The sequence below is a fragment of the Talaromyces proteolyticus genome (assembly GCF_021365285.1).
Source record: "Talaromyces proteolyticus strain PMI_201 chromosome Unknown BGW36scaffold_1, whole genome shotgun sequence".
NCBI lineage: Eukaryota > Fungi > Ascomycota > Eurotiomycetes > Eurotiales > Trichocomaceae > Talaromyces > Talaromyces proteolyticus.
Window position 1 is genome coordinate 3,198,850 of NW_025764277.1, and position 25,255 is coordinate 3,224,104.

The 25,255-nt window shown below is 45.5% G+C and overlaps 8 protein-coding genes across 8 annotated transcripts; 3 read left to right on the forward strand and 5 right to left on the reverse strand.

The window, feature by feature from the left end:
• Positions 1 to 1,258: 1,258 nt before the first annotated feature.
• Positions 1,259 to 3,500, reverse strand: BGW36DRAFT_368222 (fungal-specific transcription factor domain-containing protein). Its single transcript, XM_046214964.1, has 2 exons — positions 1,690 to 3,500; positions 1,259 to 1,595 (listed from the first exon to the last, which is right to left on the reverse strand). The coding sequence occupies exons 1-2, from the start codon at positions 3,280 to 3,282 to the stop codon at positions 1,386 to 1,388; spliced, it is 1,803 nt and encodes a 600-aa protein (XP_046078441.1). The 5' UTR covers positions 3,283 to 3,500; the 3' UTR covers positions 1,259 to 1,385.
• A 1,126-nt stretch (positions 3,501 to 4,626) lies between these two features.
• Positions 4,627 to 6,728, reverse strand: BGW36DRAFT_413618 (amino acid/polyamine transporter I; the record flags this gene model as incomplete). The annotated part of the gene is made up of 7 exons (XM_046219262.1): positions 4,627 to 4,937; positions 4,995 to 5,228; positions 5,286 to 5,560; positions 5,611 to 5,947; positions 6,004 to 6,296; positions 6,355 to 6,544; positions 6,707 to 6,728. 7 exons carry the CDS (start codon positions 6,726 to 6,728, stop codon positions 4,819 to 4,821), a joined length of 1,470 nt encoding a protein of 489 aa, XP_046078442.1. The 3' UTR covers positions 4,627 to 4,818.
• A 620-nt stretch (positions 6,729 to 7,348) lies between these two features.
• BGW36DRAFT_286413 (putative zinc-binding oxidoreductase ToxD) lies at positions 7,349 to 8,597 on the forward strand (the record flags this gene model as incomplete). The annotated part of the gene is made up of 4 exons (XM_046210414.1): positions 7,349 to 7,610; positions 7,672 to 7,930; positions 8,006 to 8,090; positions 8,154 to 8,597. 4 exons carry the CDS (start codon positions 7,349 to 7,351, stop codon positions 8,595 to 8,597), a joined length of 1,050 nt encoding a protein of 349 aa, XP_046078443.1.
• Positions 8,598 to 8,900: 303 nt separating this feature from the next.
• On the reverse strand, positions 8,901 to 11,255 carry BGW36DRAFT_18418 (uncharacterized protein). Its single transcript, XM_046209743.1, has 6 exons — positions 10,990 to 11,255; positions 10,850 to 10,934; positions 10,674 to 10,794; positions 10,336 to 10,620; positions 9,207 to 10,282; positions 8,901 to 9,153 (listed from the first exon to the last, which is right to left on the reverse strand). The coding sequence occupies exons 1-6, from the start codon at positions 11,108 to 11,110 to the stop codon at positions 8,988 to 8,990; spliced, it is 1,854 nt and encodes a 617-aa protein (XP_046078444.1). The 5' UTR covers positions 11,111 to 11,255; the 3' UTR covers positions 8,901 to 8,987.
• Positions 11,256 to 12,817: 1,562 nt separating this feature from the next.
• On the reverse strand, positions 12,818 to 13,322 carry BGW36DRAFT_422361 (CipC1 protein; the record flags this gene model as incomplete). Its single annotated transcript, XM_046219686.1, has 3 exons — positions 12,818 to 12,987; positions 13,091 to 13,234; positions 13,307 to 13,322. 3 exons carry the CDS (start codon positions 13,320 to 13,322, stop codon positions 12,818 to 12,820), a joined length of 330 nt encoding a protein of 109 aa, XP_046078445.1.
• Positions 13,323 to 16,442: 3,120 nt separating this feature from the next.
• On the forward strand, positions 16,443 to 19,550 carry BGW36DRAFT_413621 (major facilitator superfamily domain-containing protein). The gene is made up of 9 exons (XM_046219263.1): positions 16,443 to 17,197; positions 17,256 to 17,402; positions 17,476 to 17,559; positions 17,614 to 17,763; positions 17,789 to 17,995; positions 18,652 to 18,713; positions 18,883 to 18,926; positions 19,168 to 19,236; positions 19,274 to 19,550. Exons 1-9 carry the CDS (start codon positions 16,880 to 16,882, stop codon positions 19,423 to 19,425), a joined length of 1,233 nt encoding a protein of 410 aa, XP_046078446.1. The 5' UTR covers positions 16,443 to 16,879; the 3' UTR covers positions 19,426 to 19,550.
• Positions 19,551 to 19,702: 152 nt separating this feature from the next.
• Positions 19,703 to 22,105, forward strand: BGW36DRAFT_368238 (uncharacterized protein). Its single transcript, XM_046214965.1, has one exon. The coding sequence runs from the start codon at positions 19,751 to 19,753 to the stop codon at positions 21,854 to 21,856; it is 2,106 nt and encodes a 701-aa protein (XP_046078447.1). The 5' UTR covers positions 19,703 to 19,750; the 3' UTR covers positions 21,857 to 22,105.
• Positions 22,106 to 22,777: 672 nt separating this feature from the next.
• Positions 22,778 to 24,245, reverse strand: BGW36DRAFT_422365 (uncharacterized protein; the record flags this gene model as incomplete). Its single annotated transcript, XM_046219687.1, has 6 exons — positions 22,778 to 23,020; positions 23,076 to 23,202; positions 23,292 to 23,495; positions 23,576 to 23,703; positions 23,754 to 24,010; positions 24,068 to 24,245. 6 exons carry the CDS (start codon positions 24,243 to 24,245, stop codon positions 22,778 to 22,780), a joined length of 1,137 nt encoding a protein of 378 aa, XP_046078448.1.
• Between the last annotated feature and the right edge of the window lie 1,010 nt (positions 24,246 to 25,255).

Below are 25,255 nucleotides of genomic sequence, written 5' to 3' on the forward strand. Positions count from 1 at the left end.
AATTAGGTTTCTTTCATATATAATTTTTCTTCTATTTTTTTTCATCAATTTCTTACTCTATATTTACTTATCGAAAATATTATGCAATTTCTGGATGTAACGGAGTCTGTTCCTTTTGATGAGTTGATACTGCGTATACCAAATTGCCCATTTCGTGATTTCACGACTACGCAGAGGAGCCACTGGGGTTGTAAATGTCAGGTGGATTGTGCGCTAAAGAGAGATCTGAGAATCAGCATAGAAAACCATTTTCGGATTGCCCTGCACTGCCCGTTTATTGCTTCTTGCTTCATCCGATCAATGTTTCCTTACTAGCAAACATATTGCAAGAAAGCAACTTAAAATAACAAGCCAAGTAATTGAGTTCAATTGAAGAGGCGCCGTCAGACGAATATTTGCTAAACAAGCTAGGATAACTAACGTAGCTCTAAGGCAAATTCACTATTTTACCAATGGTCTGACAGACATCCTTTTAATATATGAATACTAATCTACAACATCACTCTGACTCAAATGCCTTGTTTAATAGTACGCTTATCGACTAGGATATCAGGATATCAGTTTGAGGGACCCATATGTCCGGTTTCAAATAAAAACCGACCATCCGTTGATAGATGACGGACGGTCTCGATGACATCTGAAAATACGAAAGGTAATAAGAGACCGATAAAAAAATATTTTCCTGCGAGTTTGGTCGAACCTTCTCACCACTACTGAAATAAACATTCGGATTTAATAAGTCTTCGAACAATTTATATTTATGTCAGATCCAATAAATTCAATTTCGATGAATGCGATTGTTTCGCAAGATCGAGTATCCTTCTATTGAATTCTCGTGTCTAGTTGTCCATACATTGCAATTTATTTTTCCTTGATAAGATGAATGTAACATAATTATAGATGGATTTAGTTCACCACCTGGTCGGAAAATACTTTAGATCTTATTATACGAAGATTGTCTCTTCCGTACGTCGATGACGTCCTGTCGCACAAATCGATCTATATTTAGCCTATTTAACATTGAAGTGGGGATGCAAGAGCAGTGTGTTAGATCGATCTTGCACGCATATAACAACTGTATCATTTCCGATGAATTATTTATCGCTTTACATAGATAGTCATAGGGGAGATCGTGGGTGCCTGTGCCGATCTAGTTCGTGCGGCCGGGGGAGGCATTCTATGCGGTGATGGTACTATATGATTCCTATATAATTAATATTTACCCTTTTCCAATTAAATTAAATTGTATTTTAACATATCTACCTTAGAATATTTTTATTTCCTTAGTACCTATCGTTTAAAATTACTTAGCTTTCATCGATGGTTATGACCGAGCAGAGTAGTAGGGGTCGAACATAGTGCTGAGCTGCGTTTATACCGCCTTTCTACGACAATATGATATCAATTCCCATCTCCGCCATGACTTCGTGCCAGAGGACACAACCCCCTTGTATTGCCTTGTCTCTGCGATTCCATACAGCCAAAACGACCTCCTTCGCAGCTGTTACATTGGCAATCCCCCAGCATTCTCTTTTATCGAAGTACGGTTTGATGCGAAGGCGGAGGTCAGGGTCTTCGGTTTCACAAGCTATGATCTGTAGGGGCATTAAAAGCTGAATCTGGATAGCCATCGGTGTCATGAAACATCGGAAGCTGCAGCACAAATTTTGGAGGAGTAGAACAACTTACAAAACACGGCCACATGAGGCCGGAAACATTGAAGCCTGCTTCGAGGCGGCTGATCGCCTCGATCTGCTTAATGCCCTGCTCCACGAAGTGAGTGACACTGCGAGGGGGCTGCTTTCGCAATGAACACACCAAGTAAATATGGCATGCATAATAGAATGTTCGGGCGTGGCGCCATGCTAGCTCTCTGCAGTGCTCGTCTGGGCCTGAGAATTGCGATCGCAACCACTTGGGGTCGTTGCGGTATATTTTAAGCTCAAGTTTATCGAGCTCCACTTGGGAAGGCCGTGCTCCGCTGAATACGTGTTGGTTGATTTCGTGAATGATTTCCATTATAGGCCTGGTAACTCCGAAAATGCCATCGAGGTACCATTCCATGTCTTTGTCACCAGTGAGCGTTTCTGGTGCGAGACTTGGTTGTCGAAAGCCGAACTCGGGTGGTCCAAACCCTTTTGCAATAGCGCCGTAGGCTGGCCGCAACTCCTCGAGACAGACGAAAATCTGGTATAAGGTGCTCATGTTCCTACTGTATCTCCATGCTCTTTTCTCTGTGGTCTTTAGCCAAGCAATTCCCCCACGGAAATGGACACGCCAGTCGGAATTTTCCCCTGTGAAAGCAGGAATCATAGAGAGAGCGAGAATCGTTGCGAGTATCGCCTGCTGTGCTTCCAGCTCGCATGTGTTCAAACTTTGGTTCAACTGTCGAAGACTCCATTTCAAATGCTGGTCGCCAATTACACTCTCCGTCTCACCAGAAGAGCACAGTCTCGCTCGGCTAAATGCCGCAAAAGCATAGAGAGAGTGCAAAAACGCTGTGTGAGCTGGCGAACTTTGAGACGTACCCATTGCTGACACCGCCAACGAAGTGAAAATGTCCTTGAATGCATTGTCTTGTCGGGGTGTGGGGGTCATCAACCCACTCAGAAAAGTGACCCAATAATTCATCAACTGGCGTTCGATGCTGGTTTGAGTGGAAAGAGAGAAGTCCAAGAATGCTGTTCGAGAGGTGCTATGCAATTCTTGATCCAAACCTCTGCGGGCTTTGTTCAGTTCCGAAGTTGAAACGTAATCGTCATCAGAGAGCATAGTTCCCACCCAGTTTGAAGATGTTGCCAGTCTCCGAACGACATCCTGCTCCCCAGGGAACATTCCCTCCTCGCCAATAAGGAAACAGCCTCCATACTTCAGCTCGACATCTGTACAAGAATCGTTAACCAACGTGAACTCGCTGGCCCGCTGGAGTCGAAATACTGAGAAAAGCCCAATGGTGAGATCCTCTGGGTTTGAGGCGGTGTCTATCTCATTGAGAGCCGAATCCACAGCCTCCTCACTGAATACGGGATAAGTAAATAAGGAATCATCGTAACAGTTTCGGCGTTGAGCAATCTTGGCCCCATGTTGACCTGGCCAGACCAAACGAACTCCATACCCATCACACGACAGTCCACTGTTTCTGCATCTGCAACACGTAGGCTTCTCTTCGCCACACTTAACCGAGCGTCTTCTGCAGGTCCAACAGCCGGTAAATGTTTTCGACCTTTTTGTCGAAGCTAGTCCGGAGACATGCCTTTTCTTGCGTGCATTCTCGGAAGACATGGAGGTTCTTCTTGTCAAGTCGCACACCTGGTGTAAAAGCACGTCTAGGGAAAGAGCCAATGTGGTCGTTTACAGATTATCGCTACATCCGTCCACTACAACAGCTCATCTCATGATTCAAAGCTCGGCAAATCTCGGTGGAGCATTGCACTTTGAAGTTTTCATCTCGGAGTGACATGTATTGATGTTAGCAGCCATTAGTTGAATGTAAGGATGAGTCAATGGTGCTGCACTGCAGGATATAGTTGGGCGGCGGCCTTATCGCAACAACCGGCTTGGAAGAATATTGTTCCGGAATATTGCAGCGGGTCCGTGCGCTGTCGCCTTCCTAATAAACACGATAAATTTCAATCGTTTTACAGTGGTGTTTTAACTTATAATATAAATATCTAACAGATATACAAAGGTCTTACAGAATGAATGCATTTATGTAATAACTATGAAACACTAAAAGACTTTTTAAGTTTCTAAAAATCTCCTTATCAGATGCTTATCAATCTATGACGTGATATATAATTCATCTTTTAAGAAAGTCACAGAAGATATCATCAAATTATCTCAAGTTAAGGCGTCGATATTTGAAGCTTTCATGATATAGCTTCACTTTTACTTGCCCTTCAAGTCAATTATGAAAGATATCTACGCTATAGTTGACCTTGCATATGCTTCCTAAGCTTCAAGTGAAACTAGTCTTCCGTGATTTCTGGTAAGAGAGCCCAGACTATGATACCTTCTAGATAGCGCGTATCGTCGGAATGCAGCCGACCCATATTAATAACCTATGTACGTTCATATCCTGAGATGATGATCCTGGGATACTATCCCCGGCACATATTAGTTCCGGGGCACGTTAGACCAGAGGACTGTAAAAAATGTCTAGTGTGAATAGGTAGAATATCGCAGACTATTTGTTTCGGGGTATCAGGTATTCCTTTCTATTATCTGTGTATAAGACTTGAAGTTTGAAAGACGACCAAGTCTTTAGCGTGACTTGTCAGGTATTTGTCAGGGGATGTCTTGGTGTGTCTCGACATTCTTAACATGACTCCCGCACCAGAATATTATCATGAGCACAGCAACTACATTAATAGACCAAGGAGACGACCAGGATGTCCGTGTGAACATGTGTAGGTAGTAGGATTACTTGATGGCAAGTGAAAGAGCTTTCAAGATATCTACGACTGTCACAAGGTCCCCTAGGCGATTGATGACAGCAGATGCTACCTGACATATTCCCGCAGGTTTCGGTTCAGGTCACTAAGCAAGCATAGTCCCGGCACTCTGCTTTATTGAGAGAGTTAAAATGTGAGAAATAGCCTCAAGTGTGCCCAGTCAACGATATTTCCTTGATCTGCCCAAATTCTAATCCAATTATCCCGTACTAAAACACCTCCCTGCTCATCCACATACGCTACATTCCATACGCTCTTTATTACACGGACTATCATGGTTCACTGTTTTAGATTTTCTCATCGATATTGATCATCAAAGATTCCTGTTGCATGCAAGTAAAATTCTTGCGAACGTTCTTTCCGATTAAAGCTGTGTTCCTAGGCCGTACTCAATGCGAGGACCACGGTAGTGAGCTTTCCCATGGATGATCCAATTTACACCTCCTAGTAGGCACATGCACCCTGTGACCACACATGCATAATCTAGGGAATTGAAAATCGTCAATGACAGAATTATCCTTTAGGGTTGATAGCACTTACTCATGTTGGAGCTTGTCACCGGAAGAGTAACAGGGAATTGAAAGAATACAAACCATATGAGTGCCGACACCACAACGAGCGCGTTGGCGGCCCAGCCAAGTGCAGAATTCAGGCGAAAAGGAGCCGTTGACAGCAAGAATCTGGTCGACCGTTTGCGGTAAAGCAAAAGCGCGGCTGGGAATGCAAAAGAGAGCTGCTGCAGCACGATGCCGATACCGACCAAAGCATTGAATGCTGGAAATTAGCGTTAGTTGCTATTGTAATTTTTTTTGGTTTCAGATTGCAGCGCACCTGTGGTAGAGGCTAAGTATAAACAGCCACAGCAGAAGATCACGCCGAAATTTCCTAGTAGCGCCCATACCGGCACCTGCAATGTCGGCTGGATGCGGGACACCACAGTTGAGAAAACGAAGGCATTGTCTCTAGCAAGGGCCCATGTTAGGCGTGACGATGTCTGCTGGATTGCATTGAGACTGAAGCAGCCAATTGATAGAGACATGACGGCAAAAACCGTCGTAGCAACACGTGAGCCGGTTGCTTGAAGATAAATTTCTATGATTGGCATTCTGGAGACAGATCAGCTTAAGAGCAAGTCCGTCACGGGACAACTTCTAACCGTGTTGCTGTTGCGAGAACAGCCTCGAAATCGCCCAAAGCATAGAGCATGGCAATTGCAAAGGAGAATGCGGTCACGAAGCCGATAACCACACTGGACATCACAGCTTTGGGCACGGTTTTCTCGGGATGGGTGCATTCTTCTGCGAGGTGGAGCGCTGCATCGAGACCTGCGTACATAAATGCTGGCGTGACCAGGCCAGTCAGGAAACATATTCCATCTGGCCAGCCAGTTTCATTAATCCAAGTCTTCCACACAAAATCGCTGGGTTGCTTATGGTTTGAGCATGAAATGCACGTAATGAGGATGACAATGAAACTTGTCAGTGTCAGAATAACTGCGCGCGCATTAATGACTGTACTATTCGTCTTACGGAGAAGTTCAGCAACTCACATCCGATATCATGTAACCATGGTGCGCGTTTAATGACGAAGAGATTTGAAAGAAGTAAAAGGAAGGCGAGCGTCTGATAAATGAGGAAATAGTGCCAGGCTTGTGGAGCATAGTCGGGGTTCCAGATAACAGCTATCGCAATGAGAAGTTGAGCATTCAAAATGGCCACAGCAGCGCTAAGTGAGATCCAAGAAAAAGCCGAGACAATGCCACAAGCGTAAGAGAGCGATCTGCTGTATCTCTTGGGCGCTAGAAGCGACGTGAAGTGGTACTGTCCTCCGGCCGTTGGGTAGCTGAAGTTCAGTGAGAATGAGTAGGGGAGAATATCTGAAAGAGTGGTGCAGTACTCACATCGAAGACAATTCTGCCAAGGTAGCGGCTGTCGCAAGATAGATTACAGTCGTTACCAAGGCACCGTACAGCACTGTAACTGTGCCACCGAGTGTGATCCCGATGGCAAGACTGGAGGCCATCCCAATCCAGCTGTTGCAGATATTGAACCCGAGTGCCAGGATGCTGAAACCATTGATATCATGAGGACCTGGAGCGAAACCGAGTCCAAGATTAGTAGCTTGGGTAGTGATTATCTCTGAATTCTGATGAAAGACAGAACTAGCGTCCTGCTCGTCGGCATTGAAGCCTAGGCTCTTCTTCGAGACTGCTTATATTAGCCTAGTCAGAAGCAACTCAGAGAGAGGCTGACCGTTGTTTTCCGTCGCACCCATACTTCAACTTGTGCATCTGCTGACGACAACAATTGTCGTGAACAGCGTGATGCATGAGTATCGCAAAGATCTTATATAGAGTTTGTTGGAAGATCAACCTGCAGCCGGCGAGTCATTTCCCATGGTCTGGGGTGCGGGCGTTTCGTCAACAGGGAAAGAGACAACGAGAACAGCTTTCGTTGTGACATATTTTGTTTCTTTTCGTGGCAAAAACGGGCGTCGTGAAACTGCGTGTGCTAGATAAAGGTGTCTTTTTCTGATCTGGAGAGTGTTCGCTGTCGCTTTCCCAATGGTTAGCGAAATAGAAGATCTAGAGTGATGAGATACGCCACGGCGTTGTCAGAGCCCCACTTAGCACAACCGTTCCCCAGACCTTGAGGAGAGGGTGCTCGCTGTCAGTTACCACCAGCTAATTAGTTATGCCTCGACTCCATTGGAGAAAATGCTGGCCACCACCATGAGCCGCCACAAGCACACTGCTGAAGTTTATCTTCAAGCACCGTGTTCTCAGCCATTTCCCCCTTCGCTGTCCCAACTATCCATACCAGTGCGAGAGAGGAAGACCACTTTAGCAAGCAATACACCGGGGAATGGAAAACACCATCGAAACAGCGGGAGAAATGAAAAACTACGGATTGATCAGGGAGGGGGCTGGTAAGGCGGTTCTGCGAGCTATTCCGGTGCCCAAGCTTCGAGAGGACTATATCCTGGTCAAAACGGCCTTTATCGCACTCAATCCTACAGATTGGACTACTCTCGATGCTGCTGGAGACGATGGAACTATTGTTGGATGTGACTATGCCGGTGTTGTAGAAACGGTTGGTAAATCTGTCAGAACGCCATTCAAACAGGGGGATCGCGTTGCTGGATTTGCCCATGGAGGTATCACAGCCCGTCCTACAATTTCTGGCTTTGCAGTCACCCATCTAAGTTTGTTTGACAGGAAATGATGCCAACCCCGAAAACGGAGCTTTTGCCAGGTACATCGCGGTCAAAGGCGACACTCAGCTACATATACCAGATGGTGTGAGCTTTGAGGCAGCGTGCAGCGTTGGTGTTGGTGTTACAACCACAGGCTATGCTCTATACCATGTCCTTAAGCTTCCTCTTCCGGGATCGATGCAACAACCGAGTGATAAGACCATTTTGGTTTATGGTGGAAGCACTGCAACCGGCACGATCGCCATTCAATTCGCAAAGATGTAAGTTGCCATCTTCCTAGTCTTTTCCTCGTGCAGAGTCAATTTGGCGAGAGTGATTGACGTTATTCTTTCTAGGTCTGGAATGAGAGTTGTCACCACATGCTCCCCGAAGCATTTCGAATTGATGAGGCAGCTAGGAGCTGATCTCGTTTTCGATTATGTGAGTGTATTGACATTTTTACTTCTTGATACCGCGCCGATCTAATCTTCGCGGAACAAATAGCACGTTCCTAAGGTTGGAGAGAAAATCCGGGCTGCTACGGACGACAAACTGAAAATCGTGTTCGACACAGTAAACGTGGAATCCTCGGCAGCAATATGCGCCGATGCAATTGGTCCCGATGGCGGCAGGTATTGTAATCTACTAGGCCTGGATTGTCCGCGGTCTGACGTTCAATCAACCTTCTTTCTCGGTTATTCTGTGTCCGGCGAATCGTACATCTTTGAGGGAGAAAAGTATGACGCTCGTCCTCAGGACTTTGATTTTGCGTCCAAGTTTATGCGAATAGCTGAAAAACTGTGGGATGAAGGAAGATGGAAACCTCATCCACAACGAGTCGGCTCTTGTGGGCTTTTGGGTGCATTGGCTGGAATGGATGAGATGAGGAAGGGCAGGTATAGTGGTGAGAAGCTGGTCTATCGCGTTGAAGAGACGACATGGCCCTAGCCGCCAGTGACTCGGTCCTAGATCGACCATACAAGCTATAACCAGGCACTATAGAAAGCAGTCTACGTTACGGCCCGGTTCTATTACTTAGAGAGATACCAGCTATTATAGAATAGAGTCCTCTGAGTACAACTGATAACGTATTCCACAAGCATCCGGCACATTTCATTAATTTTTCTTTTACTTTTCAATTGCCACTTACTTTAAAACAGTACTATCATCTGTCATATCAAAAATGGCACAAATTATAAAGCAAGACTACAACTTACTATTAATATATTAAAAAATAAAAAAAAACTATAGGTCTTTATAAAGTAGTAATACTCAGGTGGATGGCCAACTCGAGGGTGGATTACTTTATTCGGACATATCCAACAAGATTGTTCTACTTCATGCAGTTTGCTCTTTAATACCATTCTCTTTAGGTACAACTGTTCTTTCAACCTCGAACTGCGCCATCCAATCGTCATCGATAGCCTCGGCAGTGAGATACGGTGCGGTGCTCGCATTGGGATCGCGATCCTCGAGAGTGAATCCAAAGCCTAGGTGTGCCCACCTACAGATCTATTAGGCACTGCATCTGCAACACAACATCAAGGTTGGACTTACGGATTTTCGTAATGATAGGTGATGTTATAATCTTCCCATCGTGGCGAGCTTATCGTCTGCATGTAATGCAAGCTGCTGCCAGGCCAGATGGCGAAGACCTTCCCAGTCTCAGGATTCTTGTACCATGACCGACATTCGTCCTTCCAAACCGATACTTTGACAAATTCTTGAACGTGGGCATTAAATCTGTCTGTGATATCCTGCCGTGGAGCAAATGATCGAAGATTTTCAACTTGCATCTTCTTGATGACTTGGAGAGCATAGTCCCCAACCGCGTGGAGAGGTCCCAAAGCCGACCCATTCATAGCTGGCCATGTCGGACCGCCGAAGAGTATGTAGTTTGGAAAATTAGGCACCGTAATGCCCAGGTAGCACTCTGGCGCATCGCCAAATTGGTCGCTCAAACTAGTACCCTTTTGTCCTATAATCGGAAAGTTAGGATGGTAAGACACATCATAGCCAGTTGCACAAATCACGGTGTCGACTTTTCTCTCAATACCATCTTCGCCAACGACTCCCATCTCAAGAAGGCCACGCACACCGGTAAAATGCACATCAACGTTCGGCTCCTGGATGGCTTTCATATACGGGTCGCCCGGAGTCACACGCCTGCAGCCAACCGACCACTTGGGAGTAAAACCTTCGAGTAATCGCTGGTCCTTGATGTGCTCTGCCATTCGTGCGGTGAAAAACTCTCTGGCCGCGTTCTGCACTTTACTTTCCGCGAAGAAAAGATTCCAATCCCCGTTGACCTGGTTTTCAATGTCTCTAGCATGAGAGGCAAGAGCTTGCTTCTCGGATCTGAAGCGTCTTTTTTCTTCATCCGTGTAGGCATGGTTGTTACCATAATTATCTGCTAGTTTGACGAACCACACTGCCGTCCTCACAAATACGTCCATATGCTTGACATAAGGCTTGTTTGGGTCAGGCTCTGCAACCTCGAAGCAATAGAGATAACGTACCTGCATGTTTGGCACCGCCTGAACGGAAGAAGCGCCTGAGCCGATGACTGCAACATTTTCCTTCTTCCATTGCTCCTTAGTGTAAGTATTATCCCAGGCGCCTGTATGATAGATCTGCGAGATGTTATTAGTATATCGAACACGGTCAGGAATCGAATCTCACTAACCTTTCCCTTAAAACGATCTAACCCTTCAATCTTCGGCAGTTTTGGACGACTCAAGACACCGGTACATTGTAGTAACAGATCACAAGTATCCTGAATCTCACGTTGTGTACCGTCAGGCAATGTCTGAACGATCTTGACAGTCCATATTCCCTGAACTTCATTCCAGTGACATCCCATAACCTCAGAGTTGAACAGCATATATTTTCGCAGATTAAACACATTAACAACCTTTTCAAGGTAGTCTTGAATATCTTCAGCGTGCGAGAAGAATAGAGGCCAGTCAGGCTGACACAACAAGTTAGTGGAGGCCTCATTGTATTGTCTCTCAAGGAGCTCACATTGAGTGCGAAATTGAATGAATAAGCGTGCGAAGGAACATCGCAGGCGCAGCCGGGATATCGATTCACGAGCCACGTCCCGCCCACTGTGGGGTTTTTTTCGTATATTTGGAATTCGACACTACCGTCGCTATTCAGCCCTGACTCTGGCCGCCACTTGAGGGAAGGGATCTCACTTTTCGCATTGCTTTTGAATCTTGTATGCCATTTGAATACCCGAAAAACCAGCTCCGACCGCGATGACTTTCACTCTTCTATTTTCTGTTTAAAGATCTTAGATATCGTGTGGTCACAAGAAGGGTCCTCGTCTCCATACCTGGGCTTCGGTAAGTGATGTCCGGAATCCTGTAGGAGGAAGCCCTGTGTGCCGACTCATTCGGGAGCTCATTCTTCGACATATCCTTCTTTTTCAAAGAGCACGCCGTTCGTACAGACATAGAGAGAGTCTATTTGATGGTTGGTTGTGTCAAGCGACCAGTCGGACACATAGGGATTCATCCTGGATAAATACCCACGACTTTCGGCGGAACGATCACTACAGACAGCGTCCGATAGGCTGGTGTCTCATAATTCTCTAGAACTCAGCATAGGAAAGCGACAGCGAGCCTGCAGAAATGCAGGGCCGCTTCTCAATCGCCGCTGTGCAGGTACATAGCGACCAGGTCTGATGGTGACTATTACAGGTGCCATTTTTAATTCTCGATCAGGAATGGCAGCTTAAGCGTGCCTACTGTAGTGTCATGAGTGTCTTTAGTTGGTATCCAATAGCAGTGGCAATGAGCGAGTATTGAAAGGAGCAATCACATCGACCTGGAACCTGTGTGTGCACCTTAGCATAAGCTCGTGATGTTCGCCAGTCTGGGAGTGTGGTCGTTGTGGCCATCCCAAAAGCGGACTGGTTTGCGCCCGCAACTCGCTGTCGCCTGCTTGTGAAAGAAATTAAGATTTGCCCAAGCGCAGTAAGACTGATCCTCGTCCCTATGCTGACAAAGACATTTCGCACCTCTCTGTTATCAGTAGTGCGGCGAGCGTATGTGACAGCGACTGCGCACGGTTCAGGTGCAACAGCCCGAGAATCTATTTTTCATCCGCTGTGGCACATAGTGTTACGAACATGAAATCCAGCCTCAACAGGCTTACCGCACAGAAATACCAAATGACGACAGCCTACCAAGTTAATGCAATGTAACCCTTTGGTTGGACTAGACAAAGTGGTAATAAGGCTGACGCATGAGAAGTTATGTAGATAAGATATACCGAACGACTGATAAGATAATAAGTATATCGTACCTAGGTAATTGATTGGAGGAATTAGATATATCGTGTATCAGTGTTTAGGCTTTGCTAAAGTTCGCTCTTGTTAAGCTATTCCTAACGGCAATATAAAGAAACTTGGCCAACATAGAATATAAAGAACAAATCCTAGTTATTGACTTAGCTTATAGGATATTGTCTGAAGTTGAAGCTAAGGTGATATGCTTTCAAACTATAAGCTTAAATTTGGAATGTATAAATGAGGGCTTCTAGAGGGGTATAGAGAAAGTTTGTCTGATTCCTTTTCTTTCCTATCGAATTCTTTTGATCAATTGATATTGATGCGCACTTTCTGAGCAGTACATATGTAACTCTCTGCTTTTGCGTAGTCTGACGCCAGGCCTCGGTATCTGTAGAAACTGTTTGCCATAAGATCTTCATACGCGCGCGGAATATTGGAACGTATATTCAACAACGGAATTCATCAACGCCGTCAGCATTCTCGCATCTCAAATTAACAACCCATGGAGTCATTCTTCTATCAAACCATTCAAGACTGATCGAAAGCTTTCCTATGTTCATTACAATTTTAACTTAGCTGTTGAAAAAAAATAACACTAGATAATTCTCTTACTAGACTCTTGCTAACTATATTTAGAAATGTCGGACTAAGTCTATGTCCAGGACGGTGGATACTAGGCCGTACGAATTCTGGCGTTTACATTATTCACTGAAGAAACGGGTCCGTAATGAGTAATTTGATCGATAGTGATGAAGTCCGATATGTTACACCATTCTAGCATTCGTATCTAGAGCTATTGTGGCCAAGCTAGGTACATGAGTAGAAGAAAAGTCGTCGACGGAGCAAATCAACCAAGCCACATGCGCGATTAATATCCAACTTGGTTGCCAGGAACACTGTCAAAGTGCTCACGAGCTTGACGCTTAGCCTTCTCCCGGTCAATGAAATCCAGACCCTTGGTTTCGACTTCGCGATCGATGAAGGCGCCGGCGAATCCAGCTAGGATCTCCTTGGCTTTCTCGTGGCTTGGGGGTTGGCCTTTTATATGGTCATGCCGGTTAGCAAGAAAACAAAACGTGTAAACAGTCATAACTGCCTACAGAGGAATTGGTGTGTAGGAAAACATGGATTGTGCACTCACCGTTTCGCGCAACGTGGTCTTCATAAGCCTTGGCAGCTTCGTAGGATGCGGCACCGGCAATTAACTCGTGGGCGAAACTGGCCTCGTGCTCTCTTGGGTTCGAATTCTGCCATTGGTCGTAGCTGCCGCTTTGAGGAGAGTCGTCTATAGAAGTCGAGCATACGAGGTCAGTGATTGCGACTGAAATCCCAGAAGCTAATTGAGAACACTACTTACCGCTGAACCAACCCATGGTGATGAATGTGTTTATTGGACGTCTGTAGGTATAAATGTATTCAGAGATAGTGGGATATGGTCGAAACTGAGGGGTGAGTCCGAGAAGGAAAAGAGGGGTTCATATACCTCTCAGAGGGGTGCGCGATGACGTGTCTCAGCGACCTTACTCGCCCGCAGGTTACTTGACCCGGCTGACTATTGACCTCCCATACGCGCCGGTCTGGAGTGGAGCGTTGTTTCAGGAAAGGAACGATTGGCCACGAATGCCTCGTGGTGATGCTCTTGTTCCAGCTGGCGACGAAGAGGGGTAGAGGGGTAATTGTAATTGGTATCAACAAGCGGGATTTTGGGGCCAATGACGGCGTCAACACTAAGCCACTGATCGGCTCGATAAAGGTGGCCTGATCTTTGCAATTTCCAATAAATTGGGAGCCTATTGTTTCGCAATGCAGGGGCGCATGTGAATCATAGCATAGCCAAGCATCCAAAATTCTCCGCACTGCATGGTGAGCTATCCCCTGTACCTCGCTGCCAAGTGGCCAAGTAGCCACGGAGCATTGGCATCTCGATCCTCTGCCCCACCAGCAGCAATAAAAAGCTTATTTCCAACTAGAGCTCCATTCTGTGGCGCAACCGAGTCCGCATTCCCAGGTAAGACACCGGCTGACGATAGTAGGTGTTATTGAACCATGGCAAGTTGGCTGGCGGCCAGAGAGCCCCTGAAACCGATGCACCATTGACTAAATTTAGAACCAAATCCATGCCTCATGCCTAGTGGATGAACGAAATTGCGGGATGTGTAAAAAGTATTACTCAAGTTGGACGTGGACCCGAGGACAAAACTTAGGTCTCACAATTTTGGCGCCTTCGCTATTGTGTTTTTGGTGATCGGATTGGAGCATTGGTAGTAATTTTTTGGTCGAGAATGCTATTATGTGATCGCGTAATTCGCGTCAGTCATGGCTTCATAGTGCCATACCAGTAGTCTTGGCTAGCGTCATAGTCGAGAATGGGAGTACCATCTGTTTAAGCTGATGATCCTCATTTAGGCACAAGCTGCAAACTTCGTGGTCAAATAAAATATCGGTCTTCATCATTTTATCTGTATGTATACTTGATGTACGCCACAACTTTCAACATCGTGATCGCGAAACTTCATGCAGATATACCTCCATCAAATATCTATCGAATATGAAATTGCAATTTATACTTGCATTGGTATTAATGTTCCAGCGAGTTCATCAGTACGCTTTCATCACGCAAAAATAACCTTGTACGTCTATGACAGTGCGAGACAGGAAGCGGCGCGCGTTTTTATTGAAAATTAAACCCGAAACATTTTGCCCCAAATATATGCCTGTATCATGGGTATATCACCAAACATTCAATGTTAACCATACATGATAAATGAACGCATAGATATATCACATTTGGGAGGAGTTTCCTATTCCATGTTTTTAAAAGGGGGGCGGGGTTCAGGCAAATATCTATAGTGAGTTGTCCCATGTATTTATTTTTGGTCGATTGCAACCCCGAGTACAAGCAGAGATCGTAAAAAAAGTTCCAGGCATACGTATGAACATATTATCGCCAGCTGTTCAACGCCAACCATTGGGCATTTATCAGCTTCCATAACCAAGTGAGTAAACCATCAAGCCCCAAAAGATTCGTTGTTGCAATGTGCGTCTTGAGTCGCTGGGCTTTTGACGATCTACTGTATATTACACGTAAAGGGGGATTGTGAAATTTTAAAAAAAAAGGAAAGATAACACATAGACGCAAATGAAGCTCATCACAACGTTGCTAAGACTTCGACGGTGTTCTTATGTTATCTTGGGGGAAATGAGCGTGTCTTCTACAATGGGTAGTTTTCGACATGTCCGTCACAAGGTGCGGCGAGATCTGCTGCCACATGAGCTAAATTGAGGACCTCTACTAGGCTCACTGCGCAGAGTAGGACCGCATGAAGTGAGAAGTGACGGCTCATTCTAGACATGAGTCGGAGTAATATAGATTATATGTCACAACAATGCGTCAATCAGTATCACAGCACCAATCATCCGTACAAACGAGTAGTGAATTAAAATTGCCAACGGAAGCAGAAACAGCGACTAGTCTATCCGGGTCCTGTCTGAACTGAGCATTACCTTATGTTGAAGCCGCTGATGAAAGCCTCGTGGCCATGAATCCTGCCGTGGGCAGTGCCCCTGTTAACCACAGCTGGTGGACGTCTGTCAAGTACCTGTCAGCAATTGGGCCGGCTCCCCGATTCGGTCCAATTGGATATACAGAGCGAGCGGCTGACATGTCAATCGTGTCACTAGTTAGCCGCACACTAATCCTGAAGCTGAACGGGCCAGCACAATTTGCGCTAATGGCGAGAATCGCTCTGCATTTGGTAATTCGGGGGTTCCCTTTAATGTTGGCGGAACCGTAGTTGAGGACAGGCATACCTGCCTTGTAGAGCAAGCCATATCTGGACTGTACTTTTGTACTATTGTACTCTGCGTTGTCCAGAATACTATCTCCATCGGAATCCGTTATTTCCGATAAGGCCTCTTTAAAGCCGAAGACGATAGACGATGCTGTGAGTAACGTACCCATTCACATCGAAATCGAAGATGGCAGTATGCACAATCGAATGGCCTACTTCTGCCTTTAGTAATTTGGGGTTGCCCTAATGAGCAGATCTAGTTGAACGAACTACCAGGGGTTCGGGCTACGCCGAATTCTTGCTTGTCAGCTCACCATCTCAAATTTCGACTAGTTGCATCATATCCTGCAACAAGTTCAACACACCTTATAGCCCGACTAGCTACTCTTTTGAAACGAAAGGGTGAACTCTATCAAGTAGCTCGAACTAGTTATGAAAATGTACAATTAGTTCCTTGCCCTAAGCTTTGAAATGTCTTGAGGAGCTATTGGCGTTGTGCGTACAATCCAGCATTGTAGCTCCCTTACGTTGAATTCACAACAAAATCGCGCATTTTGGATCAATTAGAACCGCAAAAGGTGTGCAACCTACACCGAACTCCGTTAAACCCGTCTTAGATCCATTAAATCGAATTGAATTAAACTCTAAGCCCGGTGTCATTTTGGCAGCCCAACCTTGACGAGAAGAGAAAGCCACTGAGATCCAGCCTTGTACTTGTTGATATCAAAAATCTTTCCAACAAGCACTCTGAAGTGTAGAAGAGTTTTGCGTCCCTCGATCCTTTTATGTACGCGGCAATCGAGTCGTTCTGTTACAAAAGGTTCTGAGGGTGAATTTGCCCAATCGTACCGTCAAACTGATCTTCTCCGGCATTGCAAAGCATTATAGCTCCCGCGGCCCGATTATCTGCACCGATCGATTTGTTCTTTGAAGTTGGCAAAGCCGTAACCGCCAAAATTCGACAGCAAGTAGTTCGTTCAATCTCTCGGAGATGAGTTCAAACGCGAACCCAGCGTCAGGTCCGTACGACGACGCAAAACCGACGACGCAGTTTTCGTCGTCAGAATCAACCACTGCCTCCCATGACGCCCAGAAAGACTGTGGCGACCTCGGAACCAACGAGCTGACCATCGTTGAAGATGGCAAGATCGCCGTTTCAAACCTCAACAATGACGCTCCCGTTACTGTCGACTGGGATGGGCCCGACTACCCTACAAATCCTCTCAACCAACTGGCCACAGGGCCGCAAGCTCTTCATCATATTTCTCGTCTCGGCAGTCACATTCAACATCTCGCTTGCAGCGACCATCTTCGCACCAGGAGTACCCAAGCTGATGCGCGAGTTCAACTCCACGAGCACCTCGCTCTCCAGCTTCGTCGTGTCCGCCTACATTGTCTCCTTTATTCTTGGGCCACTCGTCTTCGCACCGCTTAGCGAGCTGTATGGTCGCAGTATAGTCATGCACAGCTAACATTACCTTTCTCATCTTTACCATCATCTGTGCTGTAAGTCAGAATATGCCCATGTTTATTGTCTTTCGCCTACTCCAGGGTCTCAGTGGATCAGTCCCCATTGTCTTGGGTGCTGGCATCATAGGCGACCTAATGGCCCCTGAGCACAGGGGCCAGGTGTTAAGTGGGTGGCAGCTTGGTCCTCTTCTAGTAGGTGATAGACAGATCTAGAAAGTCGTCATCTTTGTGATATACACAGGCCGCTGGGCCTTCTACCGTGTAGGGACCTGTCCTTGGGCCAGTCATTGGCGGATATATGGCTGAAAATGTTGGCTGGCGTTGGGTCTTTTGGCTTGTCGCCATTTTGGTATGTTTAACACCTGCACGATACCAAGTATTTGACTGACAGATACCTCCGCAGGCCGGCATCTTTACGGTAGTAAACATGTTTGTCCCAGAGGCGTATGCCCCGGCCCCCCTGGGACGCAAGGCGGCGAAGCTCCGCAAAGAATCCGGCGATTTCAAGTACGTGGCACTGGATCTGATGGACGAACGCCGGGTCAGATGTTCCGTAAGGTATTATTCGTCCTCTCAAGATGCTATTCCTCTCCCCCATAGTCATGCTCCTGTTCCTGGAGACGTCAATAGTCTACGGATACCTCTACCTTCTCTTTACCACCTTTACCTATGTTTTTAAAGACCAATATGGCTTCGGGTCAGGCGCTGCCGGCCTTGCGTACTTGGGTCTCGGCGTCGGGATTCTTCTTGGCCTCTTCCTCACAGGCCTCACGTCTGACCGCATTGTCATTTTTTCAGAAACTAAACAAAAAATGACGACAGAGAACTAAATACCTCGCAGAGACCGCCATACTCCTCTATTGTCAGTCCCTCGGGTTTAGCAATAACATCCCCTCATTGACCGCGACGTATTCCGCGTAGCCGCCCCCGTATAAAAGGCCGAAGACCTCATCGCGTACTTTCCACCTGTGCGACTCCTCAGTTTCGGAAGGATCGTCTTCCCGGAGAGAAGCGACGGTTCCGCTGGATTCTAGACCTAAAGTTTTGGTTGGATGCGATATGCCGGGGTATTTGCCTAACAACTATCGGAGAACAGGCCTAAGAGCAACACATGTAGACTTTTACTGTTTGCAACATTACCCATCAGCATCTCGCCGTAAACGGTATTTTCGTCGAAATGACAGGATGCACAGAAAAACTACACTGGCTATGTGATCTCTGGTCTTTCGAATTCCGAATTAGGAAATTCGGCCATTACTTGATTAGATCAAAATGCGCGGTAACACATTTCTTTTATTCACCCAATCCTAATACCGGCACGCCCTAAATTTCGTTAGCATCGTTAACCCGGATAATGACGAGGCTGTTGCGGCGACAATGTAGAGCTACTCGCGTACCTTTCCCCATGTACACGGGACACGGCCAATAAATGCCGCTCTAGCGTTCGCTAATTTACCGGCACGGCAAACCTGGTTCATTACAGGGTTTCTTCGGATTTCCATCGTAGATATTAGATCTAAGATCTTGATTCCCGCACTTAGATCACAGATCAAAGAGTTGGGCTCTCACAACTGTTGCCCCCACACCCAGTCGCCCCTGGGACAGTTGGTCCTGCACTCAGTCATCTCGGCTGCACCGGAATGTACTGCTGTGAACAGACTGCTGGCCAGAGAACGCTTGTTCGCACACATTGGATCGCTGCCTTGTGGAGGACATGTGAAACTTTCACGTTGATGGAACTAACTAAGGATGTCTGAATGATCGTATACAATAAGCTACGTTTATACTAGGGTCGAGAAACCAGACGTAGGACAGGGAGCAAGAGAAAGGTAGAAATCGACGGCTTGCACACAGAATAAGAACAATGGCATCGTGCAATACCCATCTGTATTATTTTCAGAACAGGGCAGTTGCCATCCACAGTCGGCAGCTGTTGTTCGTTAGCCATTGGAAGTAGGGGTTTCGGATAGGGGACAAGTCGGTGCCTGGAAGGACGGTGTACCTGGGTGGTTTCAATACCCTCATTGTCTCCCACTACCAAAAGCGGCAGCATGAGCCGCCAGATTCGGTGGCATCAACAGTCGCTTCTTGCATTTATAGAGTAAATTCAAGTACAATGTCATGTAGCGGGGGTGTGGGGAAAACCGTCAAAGCTCCTGCACGAGATAAATCTGAAAATGTATCTTATATTATCCAAAGTCCACAAAGACTATGAAGATTAAAACTGCTATTGATCAATTCATCATATTGCGGATGGATTTGTCTGCAATAAGTGTGCTCTCATGTTCACAAACCTCAATGACCTAATGAGACTGCCGAAAACAGCGGTTTATATCTCAGTAATGACGTGTTGACATAGGCTAATGGGGGCGAGCTCTTAATTGGCCGTCTTTAAATTGGCTGAAGCACAGCCTCACGTGGAAATCGATGGGCGAATACCCCGCCGTCAGCTACGGTAATATCTCGGATGGATTCGGTATCCTGCTGATGCCCATTCATTCTTGGTCAAAATCCAAATACACCCTGACCTTGCGTATGGAATGATCCCTTGTTCTCTTTCACTACTTGATAAGTGCCAAATCCGAGCTCAGCTGCCGCAAAAAATGACCAAGAAAGCACCGTACGTCGAAGAGTGTGCTGATGACGATGCTCATGATGTCGGAAATATTGATGCAAAATTTACTACCCAACTGGCCCGAAAGAGCGCTAATTTTGCATCAAATCCACTTAGGACTATCCATCATACGACTTCAAGCAATCAAACACATCACACCAAGCAACCTAAGATATCTCGCAATAGACATGGCTCTTCCTCTAATGGGAAGGTACCAGTTCTAGTGAATATTGATATAAAAGGCTACAAAGCTGGAGGCGAAAGAAACGGAAATAGAAATGGCTTTCAGAAAACAAATAAGAAAACAAGGAATTACAAACTGGAAGACGACAGAAAACCCAAGCATCATGCGCTGACAGTCGAGAAGCCTGCATCGGAGATGAAGGTCCCAGACACGAAGACAAGTCATGCAAAACCCAAAACACTCCACGTCCATCAAACCTCAGTCCATTCAGAAATATCTAGCCGTGGAAAATACCACGAGGATAAGGACTACCCTACGCAGTTTGTACAACACAGCGGAAATCATTCACACATCGACAGCTCTCCTACACAATCGCAGCAGCCGCTATTTTCGCCTTTAGCAGCTAATGGTAGCTGTAATTACCAAAGCTATCCAGAAATACCCCCTTCAAACCCGAGTCGAGGATTCGCTTTGAGTGCTCCTAACAACGTGGCTATTGGCGACAGGAATATCGAGTCATCATCAAGAAATTGGGTAGCAGCTGATGAAAATCCCGCTCTTCTGAATTTTAACCATCAGCTGCATGGTGACTCTCGCTCATCCTATGCATCTCATGGTTGGGACTATCCCGATAATAGATACTATTATGAAAGACTTAATCATCCAAGTTCTCTTGAAGTCTCTACTACTGTCGGCTTGCCGTTATACTCTACACAACATCATGCGCAGTATCCAAATACCCCCCAAATTTGGCCTAATTATACATATATGCAGCAAACGCAATACACTAATCCTGTGCCACATGCAGTTGATGAGTCAACCCTTGCACCAATATCGCATTCAGTAGCTCACGAATATCCCATTCCACCTGCCGACAACGGATACAGAAACACATGGCAACAGTCTTACGGGCTTGGAAGACAGTTGCATCCGTATTATCCTGGCCAGAACCCATATTATATGCCATCTCGAATAACAAATTTCTCAAGATACTTCCAAGCAGCTGAAAAGCATGGCGAGAAACATGACGAAATTGGGGGACGCCCTCAACATCCGCAACACAGACGTTCTCAGTCCAATGTATCACCCATTTCTGGAAAAATATCTTCTAGTAAGACGGCAAGGCAGGTGGATTCAGTCAGGGCAGGGAAATCCGAACTGAAGGCTAAGCCTCACGTTTTGATTAAACAAGGTTCCCCCAGCTTTTCGAGAACTGATGTTCATGTACCCAAGAGAGTTGTGCAGGAGCATAAACGCAGACCAGAACCTGCTAAAATCAAACCTAAGGATAAAGATTGGTACGGTAATGATGATCAGGGGAAGGTGGCTGATACTCATAACCTAGACTATAATCCCCAGAGAGACGTCATTCCTCGAAAGCCGAGACACCAATATTCTGGTTTGGATAAAATTAAAGGTGGAAAAGAAGAAGTACTCCAAAGTGTCTCTGCAAAGCCCCAACCTCTCACAGTTGACGCGTTGGACGAATTGAATAGAACTCATGGTGATGAGACCGATATCAAAGGCCAGGACGTATGCCGTGCAAATAGCAGTTTAAGCGACAAGTTACAAGCGGAGAAGGACACTTTCGATCAACGAAATGATATGGCGGGAAAGCTCTCAGAAGGTTTTTATACGGCAAGTTCGCAAAACTCCTCATCGTCCATCGTCAACAAAAGCATAAGTGCTCAAACAACAGAAACTTATCAGCAAATAGAATTGAGCATTAAATCTGCATCTTTAATCGATTCTAGCGACGATTCTCCGTGCTCAACTTCTGACAAGGCTAAAGATGTTCCTATAGGCCAGTGGGAGGATATTCTTCTGTTGACATCGGAGTCTTTGTAGGTAGTATATGGAAGCTAATCAGTCACTCCGGTAAGTACCACTAGACTCGGATGTCAAATTAGTTTGGAAACTAGTCTGGGGATTATACACTAACGACAGGATGAGACTTGACAGGAACTTTCTTTTTTCAGATATTGGTACACTCATATAACAATAGTTTGAATATAGTATTACGATTTTCTTCCCCAAGGACGCTAACGGAATGGGTAGAAGGATATTTATGTCCCCTCTTGTATCAGAGGTATAGCATCAGAATTTTGCTATGAAGAATTCAATGAAATGTTCACTATGAATTTAACTATTTTCTTGGACATTGCGCAGCCTTCGCCTGCCCATAACAGCCTGCCTGTGGAACCAAATGCGGATCAAAGCTATGCAACGAACTAGTCCAGCAGTTCAAAAATTTAAGCCCCAGTTCCGGAATATCCTCAACGGTAGCATCTTCTTTCATTTCGATCCATTTCCAAGTGACGGCGAGCTGAATTGCGTAGGGAAGTGTCATTCCGAACTCATCTAGAGGTAGGGGACGATAAATCCGACAACTTGATTCGGCTAGTTTGAGGAAGTCAGTTAGGCCATCGATCTCTTTCAGCCTCCGTTTTACGTTGTTTAGATAAGTATTGAGCCGATTTTCAATTTTCTGATCCGAAAAATTTTGATCATAGAGGGAGAGGAATTTGCGCTCTAGTGCCCCGTCTTGTTTTGAATATGGCGAATTACGGACGCTTTTGACGAATTAGTCTCCAAGTCATATGCATTGCCAACAAAGGTTGTACTCTGAGGCAAATACTGCATCAATACGCCTCGACGCCAACCGTAGATCGGATTGTAGAAGTCTAACATCAGAATGGAGCGCAGAAGCCTGTCACTAACCAGGCTTTCAGGTAGATTAAGGACCCCCACTCTATCCTCAAGAGAACTTTAAAGGGCAACAAATTGTATATCCTTGCCCTCGGCATTACTTGCTACTTCCAAGAAGTTCATGACATCATAAGGATCGGTTTGTTTCCCGCCTCCCAATTTTCCTTTCTGAAGTTCGACAACCGGGACACCGGACGGAAACTTTTCTGACGACCATTTTTGCAGAAGGCTTAATCGAAGATTGCCAACTACAGCGTAGTGGTGTTCGGGTTTATATTCGAGTGACAGATCTTGAAGATGTGTCTGCTTTAGGTCAATAAAACACTAGAACAGAGTCCAGAGCCTGGAAAAACCATACACTAAACCCACTGAATTTGTTCTTTGATAATAACTCGAAATTTAGAAAAAGGTCGGTAGGTGCTCTCCATGGCAGGCTGCTAGATCCCAAATGACTATTTGCAGTTAAGTCTTGCACCGACACACCACTCGCAATATTAATTGTAGTAGTAAGGAATAAACGTGCTATCCAACGATGGAAATTGGCTTGTAAATCCTTCACAGTGATGCCACCAACTCCAATGCTCGTAAATCTTGCTTAGCTCGTAAATCGAACGACTTCTCGACCAAATTCGTGACAATTCCTTCCACACTCTCGGCTTTCATTGCCTTTGAAAAAATAGAGAAAGATGATAGATACGGTAGACCTGTGAGGATTTTCTTCTGCTCATCGCTTAGACAGCCCTGAAGGTCTTGGCCAGTATACCAGTGGTACCACGGTCTGTAGAGATAAAATCAGCCATCTTTTCGCATTTCAGCTGAGGTATGCTGACTCATGTAATTCCTTCATGATGCAAGCACCCATTTACATGCCCGTTAAATGGGCCAAGATAAGAAACATCGTATGATGTTTGGTCTGTGAATGCATCCGCTGATGTTGCTTGAAACGTCCAAGCTCTCTTTTTCGAGTTATCGTTGATGTCCTCAACCTTGTATCGTTTAGCAATAAGCCGAAAATAATGACAGGCCTCTCACATACAGTATAGTAATGAAAATTCTTTCCATTCCAGCTAGCCGCTTGAAGGAATCTTTGAGAGTTGTGCACATCGTCGGAGCCAATGATAAATATAACATCTTGCTCATTTACAAGGGCAAAATCTGCAACGGCGAGCAGACGACAATGTGGATTAAGCCAAATTTTATCCTTGCCTGGCAAACTCGATCGTTGAACGTGCGCACCATCTGCAACAACACTTACCCTCAATTGAAAAGGTTGTGGGAACAGTTTTGGCTCTTCTATTAAGTCCATTAGCATTATTGTTGCTGCTCAAACTCCACCCTGGGAGGGCGCACGGTAATAGTAAGAAACCATTTGGTCAAAAGTAAGAAACGAAGAGTGCGAGCTTTCTTGCAAAAACTGACCAAACTTGTCCTTGAGCACATCTTTTTGATGGGAGTCTTCCATCAAGAACTCTGTATCCGGTCCTGAAACTCTTGTGAATTTCCGGTGCCAGATCTCTGGTCCTGTCATTTTTAGAAGTTTATCCTAGCTTGAATTGTCTAGTTGACTACTAACTGCGGGCAGGTTTCATAATACGTTCATAGCAAGCAGGAATCTATTTATACCCAACAGCTAGACGAAGGCACTAAATGCCAATAATTCCAAATTTTGAATATCTTGTCTTTTGTAATTGCGGCGGAGGAGGGGTTGTTCGGAAAGATGGTCATAAGTACCTTTCACGCAGCCTCATTACTTACACATGACCGAAAGTAGGTTGACGAATTCAAAGTTTGAGGGCTTTTTTCAATTGATCATCGAAAGGTAGCGTGCCATACTTTAGCTGAATGCCTACGATTCTTGGTCATTTTATGTGACGAACGTGCTATTTCTGGCCAGTGCATCGAAAGTCTTAAAGTAATATCAACCACTATTATGGTTTGATGCAGCTTTACGATCTAAACGGCGTAACATGAAATACATGTAGTCCGACTAAGTCTATAACCTCTTACGTTTTGTTGTGAAAAAGCTTTAGCTAATGCTTCAGTGTTCAATTTGTCACTAGGTCTATTATTGGCCGCAATTACCCTGGGGGTAACAGTGCATGAACCCCTTGTCATTTACTCCAAACTGTGACGTGGAGTAGAGCTCTTTTTCTTCTTTTAAATTGTCCTACAGGAATGTCCGGTTGTGAGACCATTTGGGCAGCTTGCATCAGGCAATCTACAGGTGCACAATAAAGACATGGTTTCTTTCCAATAAAAGGCCTTTTACCCTACTGTCTGTATCGATTACTCCGTAGTGGCAAGTTCCAGTCTAGATAATTGACATGAAGTCACATTTTTGTTGAAACCTGTGCTTTAGATGCTTGAGGGCGTCACGGCTTGCAGTGGACACCCTGACAGTGAAACTGTCGTGGCTGGCTGATTAGGACGATTGGCTAACTGAGAGTGCCAAAAGTACGTGCAGTTGAGATGAAATTTGTACGATTTTGAGCTTCTGTGTGTGGAACGAACCGACCTCGGCACATTAGTTGATTTGTA